We start from the raw sequence: 17168 nt of genomic DNA, 5'->3' as shown, positions 1-17168 counted from the left end.
CAGACAGTGTAAGGTAAGAATGATGACATGAAAAAAAACGTGTTAAACATGAAAAGCGTAAATGTTAATTTAGCTCACACCAGTAAAAAAATAAATATAGGCCTAATAACTGACGGTACATCATTTCAATGAAAAATCTTAACAGAAATGGCAAACATTACATTCAACATATAAAGGATTTGGGGTCCCAATCTAATACCAAATGAAATGTAGCCTGACGTATTTCTGACCTCTACTGGATAGCCGACACAGCCAAAATGCGAGCAATGCCCATTCCTGCGCCGAATTCTGTTAACTGCTTTCGCCTGATTTCTGCTGCCGTAATATTGGCATAAATTGATAGCTTCCAAGACCACACAATGCATAACACAACGTCTTTCTCTCTCAGTTATCTAATCATGAATGATGTGGTTTCAGTCATCATCTTATTTTACGTTAGATTTACATGTGTCAGATTCACAGATTACCACATAAATGCGGCCAAAACGAGGTTGGAGCCAAACACCGATCTATAGCCAAATACAAAATAAAATTGTGCATTTTATCTTCTGAAATGTATCTGCAAATAGGAATCGTCTCCGTTTTCAAACTTTAAAAAGGCAAGCATAAACATATGTATTTAAATGTACACAGAACCTAATCTTTAGGAGCAATAATTAACTTGTCATTTTGTTTCTTTTCAATGAAAAAGTAAGTGTTGGACATCTTAAAACGAGATAGAAAAATGTATACTTATAACGATTCACATATACCTAACCCTTGTGAAATGTATGACGACAAATTACCCGGAAGTACTTAGTTTCTGTATTTACGTTTTCCACGTAGAGGCCATACACAGCAAACTACCGAGCTATTTCGTACTCCCTCAGGTTTTGTTAGAAAGCAACAAATGGGTCATATTTGTTCGTTTAATTCATGATTTCCTGAAAGCTAGATACATTTAATCTGTCTACTTTTGTTGGGAAGAAAGAACAATATTCTGTCATTTAGTGGGCAGGTTTGCCTGCCTATTTGCTAGCTCGAATTATCTAGCAAGCGTATTTTAGCTAATGTGCTTTTGGAATTGTCGTCGTTGCCACTGTTCTACCCACGACTTGTTATTTGATAGCAAACAATTCTGAGTGTGTAAATTAATCATGGCAACTAGACGCCTGACTGATGCCTTCTTATTAATGCGGAACAATGCAATCCAAAATCGACAGATATTGGCTGAGCAAGTGAGTACATACGACCCCCGTCGTACTCTGAGTACACGTAGCAATGCTGCGGTGAGTCTACGTTAATCGCCTGGATCGTTTTGACATTTGATGTGTGTCGTGGTAGCTAGATAGCTTGCCAAACCTAGACTGAGTGTATGATACAGCGACCATCTACTAAATAAGTTTCAATGTCATAGTGTTGTTATATACTGCAAAGAAGTGCTATCACTTGCAATAAAGTGGAATTTTGGGACGGCAACTAAGTAGCAGCGGTTTTGCAATAATTTTTGCCGCATATCTGAGATATGGCTTTTTTCATTATTTTATTATTATAATTTTTCGGACCTTTTCAGTGGACTTGAATGTTTTGATAATTAAAAAGTGTTAATGGTGTGAATCCTCTATTCTTAACCCGGCTTCTGAATTGTAACTTGAAAGAATGGACATGCAATCTTCTGAATGCAATCAGGCAGAACATTCAGTTAAATGTTAAAAACGTGCACAAATGGAACGAAATGCATGCATTTTGTGACCTAGATATATGCAAATTATTTGACAACCCACCTTGCTACGAAGTTGCATTTCCCTCAGTAAATGCGTTTTTGAGAAATGCATCAAGTGGACGGTTAAGCTCTATTGTAGATGGTCTGATGTAACATTTTAAATGTTACATTTTGTTTTGTGTAATTTTGAGTGCTGTGTGTTGCAAGCGCATGCTTGAATGAACAGTTGCCCATAGCAAATAGTGTGTTAAATCTTTTGGGATTTATTGGCTATTGTCAATCATTTGATGAAAATATGTGTTTTATTTGGTTGTGGTTTTGATAAGTACCTCTTCTATTTTATAATCTTATAGCTATCTATGTTTTCTCACATCAAGCTTATTTCTGTGCAAACTAAATTCTGTTCTGGTAATATTGATGCTTATCTTGCAGCTGTATTTTCTCTAGGCAGAATATCCCTCTTTAGTTTTCATGTGGGCATCTTTGTTTTTGTATTCACTCTATCACTTCATAACTTTTCTTAAAGCTCAAAACTAAAACACAATGAAAAGTAACTACTATTAATTATCAAAATAATTACTGAATTTTAGAAGTAGCCAAAGTGAATGTCTTATAAAAACAATCTTGAAATGTAGGTCCTATTTGCAGGACCTACAATAGGTTGTTTGAAGCTGATCACTGCTTATTTGAGGCTCACCTGCTCTTCTGTCTATCCTTTTTTCCTCTTCATTGGATGGGACTGCCCTGGGTCTGCCAATCACATTAGGAACTTGATGAGGTACTTGATTTTGCTACCTAAAATAGCCTACTGCTTTATATTGAAAAATGTAAAGTTAGAGTAGGCCTAAATTAAGTTATGAAAATAATGCACTCAAATATTTTCTTTTAATAACTTTACTATTAGCTGGCTGATGACCGAATGGCCCTTGTATCAGGGATTAGTCTGGACCCAGAGGCTGCCATTGGAGTCACAAAAAGACTGCCCCCCAAATGGGTAGATGGGGTGGATGAGGTAAGGACTAATGATTCAACACTCAAATTATGTCTCAATAGTAGCACTGCCATGTCCAACACTTTTATTTATTTATGACACTAACTCATTGATGAACATTACTTTCCCCTTCTAGATTCAATATGAAATCACACGTATTCGACAGAAAATGAAGGAGTTAGCGGCTCTTCATGACAAGCACATGAACCGCCCCACACTGGATGATAGCAGTGAAGAGGAGCATGCTATAGAGATCACTACTCAGGAGGTCACACAGGTGGGGACACAATGCAAACTACATTTTAAATAATCTGATCATCAGCACTACTAGTAACACATCCTTTAAGCTCAGACAAGATGGGGTTTATGGGGAGTACCTTAATGTTGATTGTATGAACAAGGCACTGGCTTTATTTTCATGTTTTTTGTATTACTCATCTGTATGAGGCCTGCTGATGTAAAACAAGGCTACATTATGTTTTATGAATGCCTTCCTTGTATGCTTGTTTTTTGTTGCATGTGTGTAGATGTTCCACCGATGCCAGCGTGCTGTAACAAGTTTGCAGACTCGCTGTGGCCATTGCACAGAGCAGGAGGAGAGACTACTGAGGAATGTGGTGTCCTCATTGGCACAGAGCCTGCAGGATTTGTCCACCAACTTCCGACACACACAGTCCAGCTACCTGAAACGTAAGAGTTCCTAGGAACGACAAGTGAAATTTCACATGCTTGTGAATTCACTTACTGTTTGCAGATTTCCAGATCCATCCACTTTCTCTCATTTACTCGCTTAATATTTCAGTGCATGACCACTCATGCAACAACATCTGTTATGATTTCTAAATGCAATTTCATGTTTTCCCATCTTGGGCAGGTATGAAGAATCGCGAGGAAAGATCAAAGCACTTTTTTGAGTCCGGTCCTCTAATGGAGGAGGATGAAGATATAGCACTATATGACAGGGTGAGATGAACATAGGGTGTCCTTTTTAAGGCCACTTTTGATATAATGTTAACAATTCTAAACTCAGTTATCTGATATCCTGCAAGTGATTGTGGGTGGAGGATGAAGATGTCTTATATAATACCCAATTGCTCTGAAAGTACCAAGTCAATGAAGGGAGTAGTTCAACAAGTACAAGACAAAATCAACATATTTATTACACATATGTGAGGTGCAGGTGTCTGTTACACTCAAGTTGAGTATAACAGAAGACTGGACAATGAATACAGGCAATCAAGAGAGTATATGGTATCACAATATGGGAAGATACAAGGTGATTAGCATAGCTTTTGCAGGCACAGAAAAAAACTCTGTGTTCTAGATAGCTTTTGTTTAGGTCTCTAGGTAGGGCTCCTAGAAATGGCCATGTTGCTCCTTCTATTTTCCTCATTCAAAGTTGCATGGCATTATACACTTTGGAAATATTGTAACCCCTGACTTACATTAGTGACACAGGCCTTTAATAGCTCGCACCTTACAAAGAACTAACTTATGGCTATGCAGGCGTAAGAAAACAGCATAATGACAGTTCACCAATGATACAAGAAACATAATTAATAGATAGGCATATTTTTCTCCTGGACATAAGATTACAGTGTCAACTGGTCATGGTCCTGAACTGACCCACATGTGCATAATAGAGAATATTAATTAAGACATCACACGCAGCATTCTATAGCAGCAGGCTGGCCATTTGTTTAAAAAATGCTTTTAAATACAGACTGGTTTGATACAACCAATATGACCCCTCAAGTTTTGCTTGTACAGAAAACACCAAATACTGACGATCTAGTGTGATGTAAAAGTTGCGTTAATTCACATGTAAAGTGGCCCAAATCATAATAGTGAACATCAGATTCCATAGGAGTTGTGCTGTTTGACTGTTCTGCTCAAAACAAATCTGAGTCATGTGACAAAAAAGGGCCCAAGATTTGGGCCACTTTTGACTGCAGTGTGAACTTAACCTTGATGTACAATGAAATCACCTTCCTGCAGGGATTCACTGATGATCAGTTAGTGCTGGTGGAGCAGAACACCGTTTTGGTGGAGGAGCGAGAGCGGGAGATCCGACAGATCGTCCAGTCCATCTCAGACCTGAATGAGATCTTTAGAGACCTCGCCGGAATGGTTGTGGAACAGGTGACGGACGGCAACCAATTTGTATCGTGATGATTATTTCATGTATGAATCTATGCATGTCCTGGTAATAATTAATTCTTATACCATTATCAGGGCACAGTACTTGACAGAATTGACTTTAACGTGGAGCAAGCCTGTGTCAAAACAGAAGATGGGTTAAAACAGTTACAAAAGGTGAACAAAATATGCTACATTTATATTTGTATGTTATAACAACGTTATGTGCCAGGGTCAAAGAATTTGTCTTGATTTATCAACTTCAATGAAACGTGTTCTTTTTATTTTCTTGCAGGCTGAACAGTATCAGAAGAAAAACAGAAAAATGCTGGTCATTTTAATCCTGTTTGTTATAGTTGTTGTTCTAATACTTATTCTATTTGCGACAAAATTTGGTTAATAATGCATTCCATTGCATTTGGTATGTCTGTGTGGGTGTTTTGTGTGCATTTGTGTGTGCTTGTATGAGGGTCTTTGCTCTCGTTATCTGTACTTCAAAATGACCCTACCTGCTTGTCCTACTTACTGGTCAACAGCTGAAGAACCCTTCCTCCAGTTTTAGGGCACTTGTTATTTTATGTGCATGATTCAAAGAAATGGTTAAGGATGGATGCCGATACAACAGACCGGCTGTCAAACCCTCTTTTTGCTTCAATGTTCTGAAGTCAGAAATGAAAGAGAGCATTCCATATCTGTCCTTGCAAAGAACGACTAATGAAAGGTTATGACATAGACTGACATTTTATTTAGGGACAAATTGGGTGGTTACCTTGAAATCAAGAATTCTCACCAGTTTTAATGTAAGGTATTGGCACACCGTCAAAATGTTTGAGTTCTTGCTCCAACAACATACAGTTCAAATGAATTGAGAGGGTTCATCAGCAGCATGAGTTTGTTTCTGTCAGCCCTGGACCCTACAGATACCTCTTCATTCCTTTGCTTTACTTTTAAGAGGTAAAAGGGTTATTGTATACTCTCACTTAAGTGACTGACTTAAAATGGTTTATTTGTTCAACATATCTTTTGATTTAAGAGCTGTGTCATCATGTCCCCCTGACATATTTATGATGTCATGTGTCAGTCTGTCATGACGTTGCACATTTCAGATCACATGATTACTGCTCATAACCCTCTGGTGCGGAAAATGCCTGGTACAATATATCAGGTGTCTTAAATCCTTCTTGCAGTTTGCACGTAGAAAAAAAATGGTGGATTTTTATTGATGGCTGTAAAACTACTGTCTCCTGTATGATATGAATAAATAACTATTTATTTTTAGTTTAAATGTCAAAGTGGTCTTATTAATCTCAGTAGTGATCAACAAGGGGAAGGCAAGTTTGTCTAGTACTTAACAACACAAACAGAATAAATATTAACGGTCCTGGATGTATTAATTATAGTGAATAATTTCACTTTCAATCCAGTATGATAAATGCTTTATATGTTTCAATTAATCCTTGATAAGTGGATGACCTGACATTAAAGGAATACTTTTTAATTTATCTTGAGCTGCATTGAATCATTGACGTTGTGATGTTCTGTGTTGAAAAATAATTACAATCTCCTAATTGTAGCTACTGTACCTGAGTAAATGTTTTATTTTATTTTTAATAAACAGTAAAACAATATCCCACGTGATTTTGAAATATTTCTTAAAGTCTCAAGGGCTTTTTCTCTGAGCGGGGGTACAAAGTGCATCGTCCATCTATAGGTTTATTCAAGATGGCGAACGTGGTGCTCGAGTTCAAGGTTTCTGCCGGTGACTCGGAGCCACAGAATCGCCCTGTCCTTATTGTTGGTCAACATAGCAACCTGCAACAAGTGAACTGGACTCAAGTCAAGGGAAAACTGCAACCGGTTGTCACCAAAGAGGTAAACCTAAAATAAACTGTTGCTGTTTGGTCTAGAACTGTACGCTGCAGAACAGCGTCCGCCGCGCAGTCACATTGACCTGTTCCTCTTTTGAATCGTTTGTTATATTGCTAGCTAACAAACTAGGACAGTCTATATTACAATTAAACACTGTCTTAGTCAATGCGTTATTTGGTTTGTATGATCTAATTCAGTCGAACCACTTAGCTAGTCTAGCTACTTTGTACCGATGACTCAGCCTAGACAACGTCACTCGGTACAAGCTTGCTAATGGCATTAGCAATGCTACAGTAACTGTCTATCTTATCTTATGTTTTAGCCGAAATCGGACGCAAGTTCTGTAGTTAGCTACCTTAGCTAACAAAATTGGTCGGAGTAGTAGTCTAGGCCAAAGAGATGTATGTGAGGCAGGAAGCAAATGGAGGAACAAAATAGTGGCACCTAATTATGTAATTATGAACTAATACAAAAGAGAGGGATATGCCAAAAATAACTGTTGTTGCAGCCTCACTTAAGTCTTGTGTTATTTACTAGGTCTGGCAGGCTGCTCTCAGTGCCTTGAATCCCAACCCCACTGACAGCTGTCCTCTGTACCTGAGCCATGCAGCAGTGGCAGCCATACCCTCAAAAGTCAGCAGGCACAACAGCCCCTCATCTGCACACTTTCTTACCCGTCTGGTCCGCACCTGCCTTCCCGTAGGCAATGCCCGCTGTATCCTGGTCAGTCTTAATGAGTTTTTGTATAAACCTTTGTCACATGTAATAATGTAAACAAAAAAAGTACTTAAACTAAAGATTGATTTTCTCCAGATTGTTTGTGAGCGGGCTGATGTGTTTGCCTCGGCCTGTGCCATTTCCCGAGCCTTTCCGATATTCTCTCGTCGGTCCACATCCTCACGCAGGAATGAGAAGAAGCAGGTCACTGTGGAGTTTGTCATAGTGGGCCAAGACAATGGTCCTCTGGACCCAAGTACATTGGAGGTATCTTCCCTTACATTTGCACACAACTCTGATGTGTCTTTCTTGTAAATACTACTTTATTTCAATTGCCCCCAATTCCCCCCACCCCAGTGTCTTACCAATGCTGCAGATGGAGTGAGATTGGCAGCTCGCATTGTGGACACACCCTGCAATGAGATGAATACAGATCATTTTTTAGATGTGAGTTTGATCAATTACTTGTTTTCAGTTACTTTATCAAAACATTTATCATACTAAATTAGATAATGCTAGGTTACTTTTTAAATACGTGTGTGTGTATATGATTTTTTTTTTAGGAGATCAAAGCTGTGGGGGTTGAACTGGGAATTACTCCTGTAATCATTCGTGGGGAAGAACTGAAACAAAGGGGCTTTGGAGGTACAGTCTCAGTAGGCCCATTTAACTAAAATATGTTTTCTTCAAACATGTTTGGGATCATATTGTTAGTAAAAAAAAATGTCTGCCATCAAAGGTTCTGCTTTTGTCAACTGTTGTCCTCACTTCCCATTTTGTATCCGTTCACCTACTTCTCACATTCTTTTTAACTGCTAATTATTTCACTGTTTCATTAACAATTGTTACTTTAAGATGAACAACATTGTCTAAGGCAGTAGTGCTAATTATGTCAGATTGGAGCAAAAGTACTGTACCACCAGAGTGAGATTCTGTGAATAGATGGAGTGAATAGATGTTGACTGTTTTGGATATTTCTTCAGGGATATATGGAGTGGGCAAGGCAGCGGTGCACCCCCCTGCTCTGGCAGTCTTGAGCCATACACCAGATGGTGCAACTCAAACCATTGCATGGGTGGGCAAGGGTATAGTGTATGACACTGGCGGGCTCAGTATCAAGGGAAAGGTAAAATGAATTGTTGATTTGAAATTCAGTTTCCATATATCAGCTGAGTGTGTCACATCAACTGATTAGAAGTTATTTATGCAAACTTTGTTTCCACTTGGAAGACCACCATGCCTGGCATGAAGAGAGACTGTGGTGGAGCTGCAGCCATCTTGGGAGCTTTCAAAGCCACTGTCAAACAGGTCAGTACTACTGGAGTACAGCAAGATGCTTTTTGGACCCGATGTTAAGTCAGCTTAAGGTTTGGGTTGCTATTCCTATTTCAGGAGACCTAGCAACATCTGATGTCATCTTGACTTTTTAAAATGGAAAACCCTTAGTCATATTAATGACGAGGTACTTGAAAAGTGCTTGAATAATTTAAAGACAATATATATAAATTTACAAAGTAATTTTGAAGTGTTCATAAAAAAATTAAAAAACATAAATACAGTCTTTTCGCTCAAAATTAACGCCTCAGCCCATCCCCCTCCTGCTAATTTAATTAAAGCACCATCTGTTTTTCTGGCATTATTTGGTTTGTGCATGATGTAGCAGATGATCATGTTCTCAATTAATTTGTGTTTTTCAAGCACGATAAGAGCAAAAGTAGAAATCAATTAGGTTCTGAAGAAGCGCTGTCTGAAGCGGCATTCTTTGCACAAACTCCAGACTCAAACACAGAGAGAAAAGCTGCTTTTTCTCTGCCAGTGCGTGCCAGTACCGTATTGATTAGGCCTACTTGAGGACAAAACTGAAAATGGTTGAGTATCCTCGTAAGCAGTCTTTAATGAGTTTCAAAGTCTTAAATGAAGGTGAAGAGCTGGTGTCAGATCCGCGACATGTGCATCAGGTCTTAGAGACAGCAGTCTAATAAACCCCCTGCTGTCCGTCTCATTAATTTTAATCAAAGAACAAAAGACAAAGAAAAAATCACACGCTGCTCTTGATTGAATAACATATGTAGCTTTAATAAGGATATATTTTTGATAAATGAGATCTCTGATTGCAGTTCTTGAAAATCCCCAATAGTGCTTGAAAAGTCCTTGAAAGTACTGGAATTTCATTTATACAGTATCTGTACGAACCCTGGTTAGACAACATGTAGATCTAGCATTGTATAATGAAAAAGTATTATTACAAAGTACCAAGTCAACAAAGTGAATCACCAAGTACAAATTCAAAACAAAATCAACGTATTTACTATAGATCTCTAAGGTCGAGGTTGTCTGATGCACTCAAGTTGAGAATCTCAGAGGACTGCATACAGAATATAGGAAACGGGCCAGTTAAATACTGACACATGAAATGTCAGGGGGATGACAATCAACATAGCCTTTGCAAGCACAGAAGGAGAATGCGGCATGCTGGATAGCTTTTGTTTAGGCTTTAGATAGGGCTTTTAGAAATGGCCCTGACGTTCAATGTTCTCATGAGCTAATATAGCAGGTTATAGTTCAAACATTGTATAAAAGTAATCATTAGCTGTAATTTTTTTATTATTGTTAACTGATCAGTGGTTAAGGACAGACTTCTTCAATACAAATAAGCCAGTTTTAATATTTGTGTTTGCTTCAGGGGTTCAAGGATAATCTCCATGCTGTATTCTGCCTGGCAGAAAATGCTGTCGGACCCACAGCAACACGACCAGATGACATACACACGCTGTACTCTGGAAAGTGAGTCTCTTCTATATTGATGAGAACTGGAGGCAACAAAAGTAATAATGATGTGAAAACGTATTTGTGAATCCTAAAATTTCACAATTTTCCATAATTGAATAGGACAGTGGAGATCAACAACACTGATGCAGAAGGCAGGCTGGTGTTGTCTGATGGTGTGGTGTATGCGAGCAAGGATCTTTCTGCTGACATCATTTTGGACATGGCCACTCTGACAGGGGCTCAGGTAGGTCACAGTGTCGGTTGGGTGATCAAATACATTTTCAAGCATTATATATTTGTTTGCACCCTAGGCCATTGACTTAGAATACCGCTTAAAGGGTACTTTTTGGGTTGGGTTTTAAATAAGTGCACAAAGTTATACATTTACATTTAGTCATTTAGCAGATGCTCTTATCCAGAGCAACTTGCAATAAGTACAGGGACATTCCCCCGAGGCAAGTAGGGTGAAGTGCCTTGCCCAAGGACACCACGTCATTGGCACGAACCGGCAACCTTCTGATTACTAGCCCGATTCATTTGGCTCAGCCATTTGACTCCCATCTGACCTCCTTACACTGACCAGATTATAGTAGAACTGCTTATGAAAGAACTTTGTAACTTTACCATCAGTGCTTTGACTTTGAAATATGCAGTAAGAGATTAACAAATCTACAAGCTAAATAGGGTGTGTGACAGGCCCAATTAACCCGCACTTTGTACTGTGCTCTTTGCTTGCAATACTATTGGAATAAGCAAAAATCTAAATGACTAATCCTTGCAAAATTCACATTGGAATACAATACAACGTTGAACAAGTTGTTTTGTTGTTTAACAAACACATTTCTAGATGCTAAAAATAAATGTGTTCATTCTTAAGAGGAGTTTTAAGCAGTAAATATTTACTTCAACAATGATATAGGAAGTGCACATAAAATCTCATGCATGGTTATGAGTTGGCCTATAAAAATCACCCCAAAAAATGATTAACTAATGCTTACACTTACATTTCATTTGCTGACTCACAAAAATTGTCACCTGACTTGATTTCCTTTTGTTCTGCATTTTCTCAGGGGATATCCACTGGGAAGTACCATGCGGCTGTGATGACTAACAGTGAGCAATGGGAGGCTGCTTGTGTGCGTGCTGGTCGCAGCAGTGGAGACCTGGCTCATCCTCTGGTCTACTGCCCAGAACTGCACTTTAGCGAGTTTACCTCCGCTGTGGCTGACATGAAGAACTCTGTAGCAGTAAGTTGTCCCCCTCCTCATCCTCAAGTGTCAAACTTCTCGTCATCAAATTTTAGAGCTCATAAAAGTTGTTTCAGAACCATCAAGAATGTTGATTATTATTCTTGCTAGTTAGGTTCAATGTCATGGAAGATTCATTGTGAAAATAAGTCCAAAAGATGTGTGAATACTGATTTTATATTAGGTTGAATTTGGTTTTGTAAAACATTTGAATTTATAAATGTGGATTCTGGATTTGATGACACTACTTTATGCTGAGATGCAGTGCCATTGGTGTGTTTCAGGATCGGGAGAATGCTCAGAGCTCCTGTGCAGGCCTTTTCATTGGCTCTCACCTTGGCTTTGACTGGCCTGGGATCTGGGTCCACGTAGACATCGCCTCCCCTGTCCATGCTGTGAGTACCTGGATCTATTTTTTGCAGTTCCACTCAGTCACATTGACCCCAAAAGTCTGCCATTCACAGTAATGCAGTTTCATGACAACAGTAGTTACACATTTGCCCTTGCATTCTAGTGGTGGTATCTGTCAGGGGTACTCATTATTTTAGTGTAGTTTAGCGTTCCACCTCGGCTGCCCTTAATGTGTCCTAATATTTATTTTTTATTTTTCAAATCTGTCAGGGAGAGCGTGCTACAGGCTTTGGTGTGGCTCTGCTCATGGCTTTATTTGGTCAGGCTTCAGAGGACCCCATTCTCAAGCAGGTTTCTCCTCTGGGAGTGGCTAAATCAGCCTCAGGAGACCAGATGGAGCGGGACAGCAAGAGGAGGAGACTGGTCTAAAACTACAACCAACTGCACTCTCTACCACACAAGCCCCACTACTGCCACAAGACGCCCTCATACATCTCCACTCTACAACAGTTTTACGTTATAGATATAGGGAACTATTGGGTGTGTAGGTTTTTGTTAATCTCAATTTCCTATCCCTAACCAACCTCTGTTAAATAAAGTAATTGATAAGGTTATGTATTACCTCCCCAAGGAAATTAAACAAGCATTACAAAAAGTTGAAGACTGTATTGGTTTAGTAAAAACCAAGAATTCATAAATATCTGTTTTTTCATTGGAGCATTCAGGTTTTGAGGGCCATTATTCATGATATGCACTGATCAAGGTGGTCACACTTTATACTTTTCCAAGATGCAGTGATTTTAAAATGAGCTGGTAACGGGCAGGCATTGCAGTTTCTCAGCAAGTATAACATTAATGGCTCTTAATTGACTGGTCTCAATTTGTTTCAAACTCTCAATAGTTGGTGGCATTATGGATGTGTGTGACATTTTACCCGCCTGGGTATTTTGCTGACCTGATTTGGCTTATTGTAGGCCTACTATAACACTGAAATTAATCTGTTTCCTGAATCAATGCCCTCGTAAATTGACACCTTAAATAACTGACTGAGGGAGTATCTTCATTGAATAATTTTCGGTTTCCATTTTGCAAGACTTAATTGAACATGTTGGTGGTTTTCCTCCATAGCCTCATATAAACTGATGCCAAATTGTAGTTATGGACTTGATGGACTTAAACTGTATAAAATTGGATCTTTGGAATAAAGACAACAACAATCAATGCTGGTTTTCGTGTTGTCTTGTTCTAAAATTCTTATCCAAGAAATGTATGTTGTAGGTAGGGCTAATCCTGAAATTGTATTCATTTAGTAGCCTACACACATGTTCTAGTGAGAATACGATAGAAACGACGGAGACTACAAAGTACAGAGATGTTTTATATTTTTAAATCTTATGCGCAATAATTTTTTCTGCTTTTGAACGCAGACACGGGATTGTGTGGGTTATCAAAGCGGCCCGTTCTGTCTTTAGTCTGTAGATAATAACATGTAACATACTTGGGTGTGCTTTGCTTTCGACAAGGCCACAACCTTTGTTCTCTCACATATAGGCCTATATTTATTATTTATTTATTTTCCCACCCCTAAGCCTCAGTCAATATTTGGACTACATAGACAACCTAGGTGTCAAAAGTTTCGTCTTGGTAGCGATTGAGTTGCTTGTATTTGTATTTACGTTCCGTTGCACGGTTTAAGTAGAAATTACGTTTTTGTGGTGAAAAGTGAAGCAAATGGTGGCTAACTTGCTAGCCACAGTCACTGATGCTACTAACGTCAGTATTCGACTAGTGACATCAATGAAGCAGTCAAAGACCAGTGTGGAGACAAGGCAGCAGAGATCTGGCTTGGTTTGGAGACTGGAATCTTGAAGCTGTGACTGACTTGATGACATATGTTGAAACTCAATGTCAATACCTGTCCCTAAAGAGTTTGTCTCTGACACTACAAACATGCATACCAAGTTTGTTTTTTGAAGGGCTCTAACCCTAACCCTAGCCTCGATCCCCCAACCTTAATGCCACCGGGGTGAGGGTTGGGCCATGACAAATCTCTGGTCTCGTGCTGCGGCGGCGGTCAGGCGAGGTCCAGGAATAGGGTCAGGCCAACGCCCGAGGTCCCGGAGGTCCCGGGGCTCTAACCCTAACCCTAACCCTAGCCTCGATCCCCCAACCTTAATGCCACCGGGGTGAGGGTTGGGCCATGACAAATCTCTGGTCTCGTGCTGCGGCGGCGGTCAGGCGAGGTCCAGGAATAGGGTCAGGCCAACGCCCGAGGTCCCGGAGGTCCCGGGGCTCTAACCCTAGCCTCGATCCCCCAACCTTAATGCCACCGGGGTGAGGGTTGGGCCATGACAAATCTCTGGTCTCGTGCTGCGGCGGCGGTCAGGCGAGGTCCAGGAATAGGGTCAGGCCAACGCCCGAGGTCCCGGAGGTCCCGGGGCTCTAACCCTAACCCTAGCCTCGATCCCCCAACCTTAATGCCACCGGGGTGAGGGTTGGGCCATGACAAATCTCTGGTCTCGTGCTGCGGCGGCGGTCAGGCGAGGTCCAGGAATAGGGTCAGGCCAACGCCCGAGGTCCCGGAGGTCCCGGGGCTCTAACCCTAACCCTAGCCTCGATCCCCCAACCTTAATGCCACCGGGGTGAGGGTTGGGCCATGACAAATCTCTGGTCTCGTGCTGCGGCGGCGGTCAGGCGAGGTCCAGGAATAGGGTCAGGCCAACGCCCGAGGTCCCGGAGGTCCCGGGGCTCTAACCCTAACCCTAGCCTCGATCCCCCAACCTTAATGCCACCGGGGTGAGGGTTGGGCCATGACAAATCTCTGGTCTCGTGCTGCGGCGGCGGTCAGGCGAGGTCCAGGAATAGGGTCAGGCCAACGCCCGAGGTCCCGGAGGTCCCGGGGCTCTAACCCTAACCCTAGCCTCGATCCCCCAACCTTAATGCCACCGGGGTGAGGGTTGGGCCATGACAAATCTCTGGTCTCGTGCTGCGGCGGCGGTCAGGCGAGGTCCAGGAATAGGGTCAGGCCAACGCCCGAGGTCCCGGAGGTCCCGGGGCTCTAACCCTAACCCTAACCCTAGCCTCGATCCCCCAACCTTAATGCCACCGGGGTGAGGGTTGGGCCATGACAAATCTCTGGTCTCGTGCTGCGGCGGCGGTCAGGCGAGGTCCAGGAATAGGGTCAGGCCAACGCCCGAGGTCCCGGAGGTCCCGGGGCTCTAACCCTAGCCTCGATCCCCCAACCTTAATGCCACCGGGGTGAGGGTTGGGCCATGACAAATCTCTGGTCTCGTGCTGCGGCGGCGGTCAGGCGAGGTCCAGGAATAGGGTCAGGCCAACGCCCGAGGTCCCGGAGGTCCCGGGGCTCTAACCCTAACCCTAGCCTCGATCCCCCAACCTTAATGCCACCGGGGTGAGGGTTGGGCCATGACAAATCTCTGGTCTCGTGCTGCGGCGGCGGTCAGGCGAGGTCCAGGAATAGGGTCAGGCCAACGCCCGAGGTCCCGGAGGTCCCGGGGCTCTAACCCTAACCCTAGCCTCGATCCCCCAACCTTAATGCCACCGGGGTGAGGGTTGGGCCATGACAAATCTCTGGTCTCGTGCTGCGGCGGCGGTCAGGCGAGGTCCAGGAATAGGGTCAGGCCAACGCCCGAGGTCCCGGAGGTCCCGGGGCTCTAACCCTAACCCTAACCCTAGCCTCGATCCCCCAACCTTAATGCCACCGGGGTGAGGGTTGGGCCATGACAAATCTCTGGTCTCGTGCTGCGGCGGCGGTCAGGCGAGGTCCAGGAATAGGGTCAGGCCAACGCCCGAGGTCCCGGAGGTCCCGGGGCTCTAACCCTAACCCTAGCCTCGATCCCCCAACCTTAATGCCACCGGGGTGAGGGTTGGGCCATGACAAATCTCTGGTCTCGTGCTGCGGCGGCGGTCAGGCGAGGTCCAGGAATAGGGTCAGGCCAACGCCCGAGGTCCCGGAGGTCCCGGGGCTCTAACCCTAACCCTAGCCTCGATCCCCCAACCTTAATGCCACCGGGGTGAGGGTTGGGCCATGACAAATCTCTGGTCTCGTGCTGCGGCGGCGGTCAGGCGAGGTCCAGGAATAGGGTCAGGCCAACGCCCGAGGTCCCGGAGGTCCCGGGGCTCTAACCCTAACCCTAGCCTCGATCCCCCAACCTTAATGCCACCGGGGTGAGGGTTGGGCCATGACAAATCTCTGGTCTCGTGCTGCGGCGGCGGTCAGGCGAGGTCCAGGAATAGGGTCAGGCCAACGCCCGAGGTCCCGGAGGTCCCGGGGCTCTAACCCTAACCCTAGCCTCGATCCCCCAACCTTAATGCCACCGGGGTGAGGGTTGGGCCATGACAAATCTCTGGTCTCGTGCTGCGGCGGCGGTCAGGCGAGGTCCAGGAATAGGGTCAGGCCAACGCCCGAGGTCCCGGAGGTCCCGGGGCTCTAACCCTAACCCTAGCCTCGATCCCCCAACCTTAATGCCACCGGGGTGAGGGTTGGGCCATGACAAATCTCTGGTCTCGTGCTGCGGCGGCGGTCAGGCGAGGTCCAGGAATAGGGTCAGGCCAACGCCCGAGGTCCCGGAGGTCCCGGGGCTCTAACCCTAACCCTAACCCTAGCCTCGATCCCCCAACCTTAATGCCACCGGGGTGAGGGTTGGGCCATGACAAATCTCTGGTCTCGTGCTGCGGCGGCGGTCAGGCGAGGTCCAGGAATAGGGTCAGGCCAACGCCCGAGGTCCCGGAGGTCCCGGGGCTCTAACCCTAACCCTAGCCTCGATCCCCCAACTTTAATGCCACCGGGGTGAGGGTTGGGCCATGACAAATCTCTGGTCTCGTGCTGCGGCGGCGGTCAGGCGAGGTCCAGGAATAGGGTCAGGCCAACGCCCGAGGTCCCGGAGGTCCCGGGGCTCTAACCCTAACCCTAGCCTCGATCCCCCAACCTTAATGCCACCGGGGTGAGGGTTGGGCCATGACAAATCTCTGGTCTCGTGCTGCGGCGGCGGTCAGGCGAGGTCCAGGAATAGGGTCAGGCCAACGCCCGAGGTCCCGGAGGTCCCGGGGCTCTAACCCTAACCCTAGCCTCGATCCCCCAACCTTAATGCCACCGGGGTGAGGGTTGGGCCATGACAAATCTCTGGTCTCGTGCTGCGGCGGCGGTCAGGCGAGGTCCAGGAATAGGGTCAGGCCAACGCCCGAGGTCCCGGAGGTCCCGGGGCTCTAACCCTAACCCTAGCCTCGATCCCCCAACCTTAATGCCACCGGGGTGAGGGTTGGGCCATGACAAATCTCTGGTCTCGTGCTGCGGCGGCGGTCAGGCGAGGTCCAGGAATAGGGTCAGGCCAACGCCCGAGGTCCCGGAGGTCCCGGGGCTCTA

General features: G+C 44.0%; 2 protein-coding genes across 4 annotated transcripts; both read left to right on the top strand.

Annotated features, from left to right (window-relative positions):
• Positions 1-825: 825 nt before the first annotated feature.
• Positions 826-6110, top strand: stx16 (syntaxin 16). Of its 3 annotated transcripts, XM_084705259.1 has the most exons (9): positions 826-1268; positions 2469-2480; positions 2607-2714; positions 2830-2970; positions 3221-3383; positions 3568-3656; positions 4692-4835; positions 4929-5009; positions 5128-6110. In XM_084705259.1, the coding sequence occupies exons 1-9, from the start codon at positions 1137-1139 to the stop codon at positions 5230-5232; spliced, it is 975 nt and encodes a 324-aa protein (XP_084561385.1). In that variant the 5' UTR covers positions 826-1136; the 3' UTR covers positions 5233-6110. The 3 variants fall into 3 exon arrangements, with proteins under 3 accessions (XP_084561385.1, XP_084561386.1, XP_084561387.1); XM_084705260.1 differs by lacking the exon at positions 2469-2480; XM_084705261.1 differs by lacking the exon at positions 2469-2480 and having other exon boundaries at positions 827-1217.
• Positions 6111-6508: 398 nt separating this feature from the next.
• npepl1 (aminopeptidase like 1) lies at positions 6509-13006 on the top strand. Its single transcript, XM_084705258.1, has 12 exons — positions 6509-6704; positions 7239-7424; positions 7515-7685; positions 7776-7865; positions 7982-8063; positions 8402-8544; positions 8649-8726; positions 10102-10202; positions 10308-10431; positions 11258-11434; positions 11719-11829; positions 12056-13006. Exons 1-12 carry the CDS (start codon positions 6555-6557, stop codon positions 12212-12214), a joined length of 1572 nt encoding a protein of 523 aa, XP_084561384.1. The 5' UTR covers positions 6509-6554; the 3' UTR covers positions 12215-13006.
• Positions 13007-17168: the final 4162 nt, after the last annotated feature.

Source organism: Hypomesus nipponensis, chromosome 9 (assembly GCF_054491055.1).
Source record: "Hypomesus nipponensis isolate SF chromosome 9, ASM5449105v1, whole genome shotgun sequence".
NCBI lineage: Eukaryota > Metazoa > Chordata > Actinopteri > Osmeriformes > Osmeridae > Hypomesus > Hypomesus nipponensis.
Note: the sequence above shows the minus strand (reverse complement) of the source record. Positions and strands in the feature narration are given on the sequence as shown.

Bases quoted from the DNA above. Each gene is read 5' to 3' on its own strand.
- stx16 (XM_084705259.1), top strand. From the start codon at position 1,137: ATGGCAACTAGACGCCTGACTGATGCCTTCTTATTAATGCGGAACAAT. The intron at 3,384-3,567 runs GTAAGAGTTCCT...CATCTTGGGCAG, and splicing joins ACAGTCCAGCTACCTGAAAC to GTATGAAGAATCGCGAGGAA. The intron at 5,010-5,127 runs GTGAACAAAATA...ATTTTCTTGCAG, and splicing joins GGTTAAAACAGTTACAAAAG to GCTGAACAGTATCAGAAGAA.
- npepl1 (XM_084705258.1), top strand. From the start codon at position 6,555: ATGGCGAACGTGGTGCTCGAGTTCAAGGTTTCTGCCGGTGACTCGGAG. The intron at 6,705-7,238 runs GTAAACCTAAAA...GTTATTTACTAG, and splicing joins AACCGGTTGTCACCAAAGAG to GTCTGGCAGGCTGCTCTCAG. The intron at 7,425-7,514 runs GTCAGTCTTAAT...GATTTTCTCCAG, and splicing joins GCAATGCCCGCTGTATCCTG to ATTGTTTGTGAGCGGGCTGA.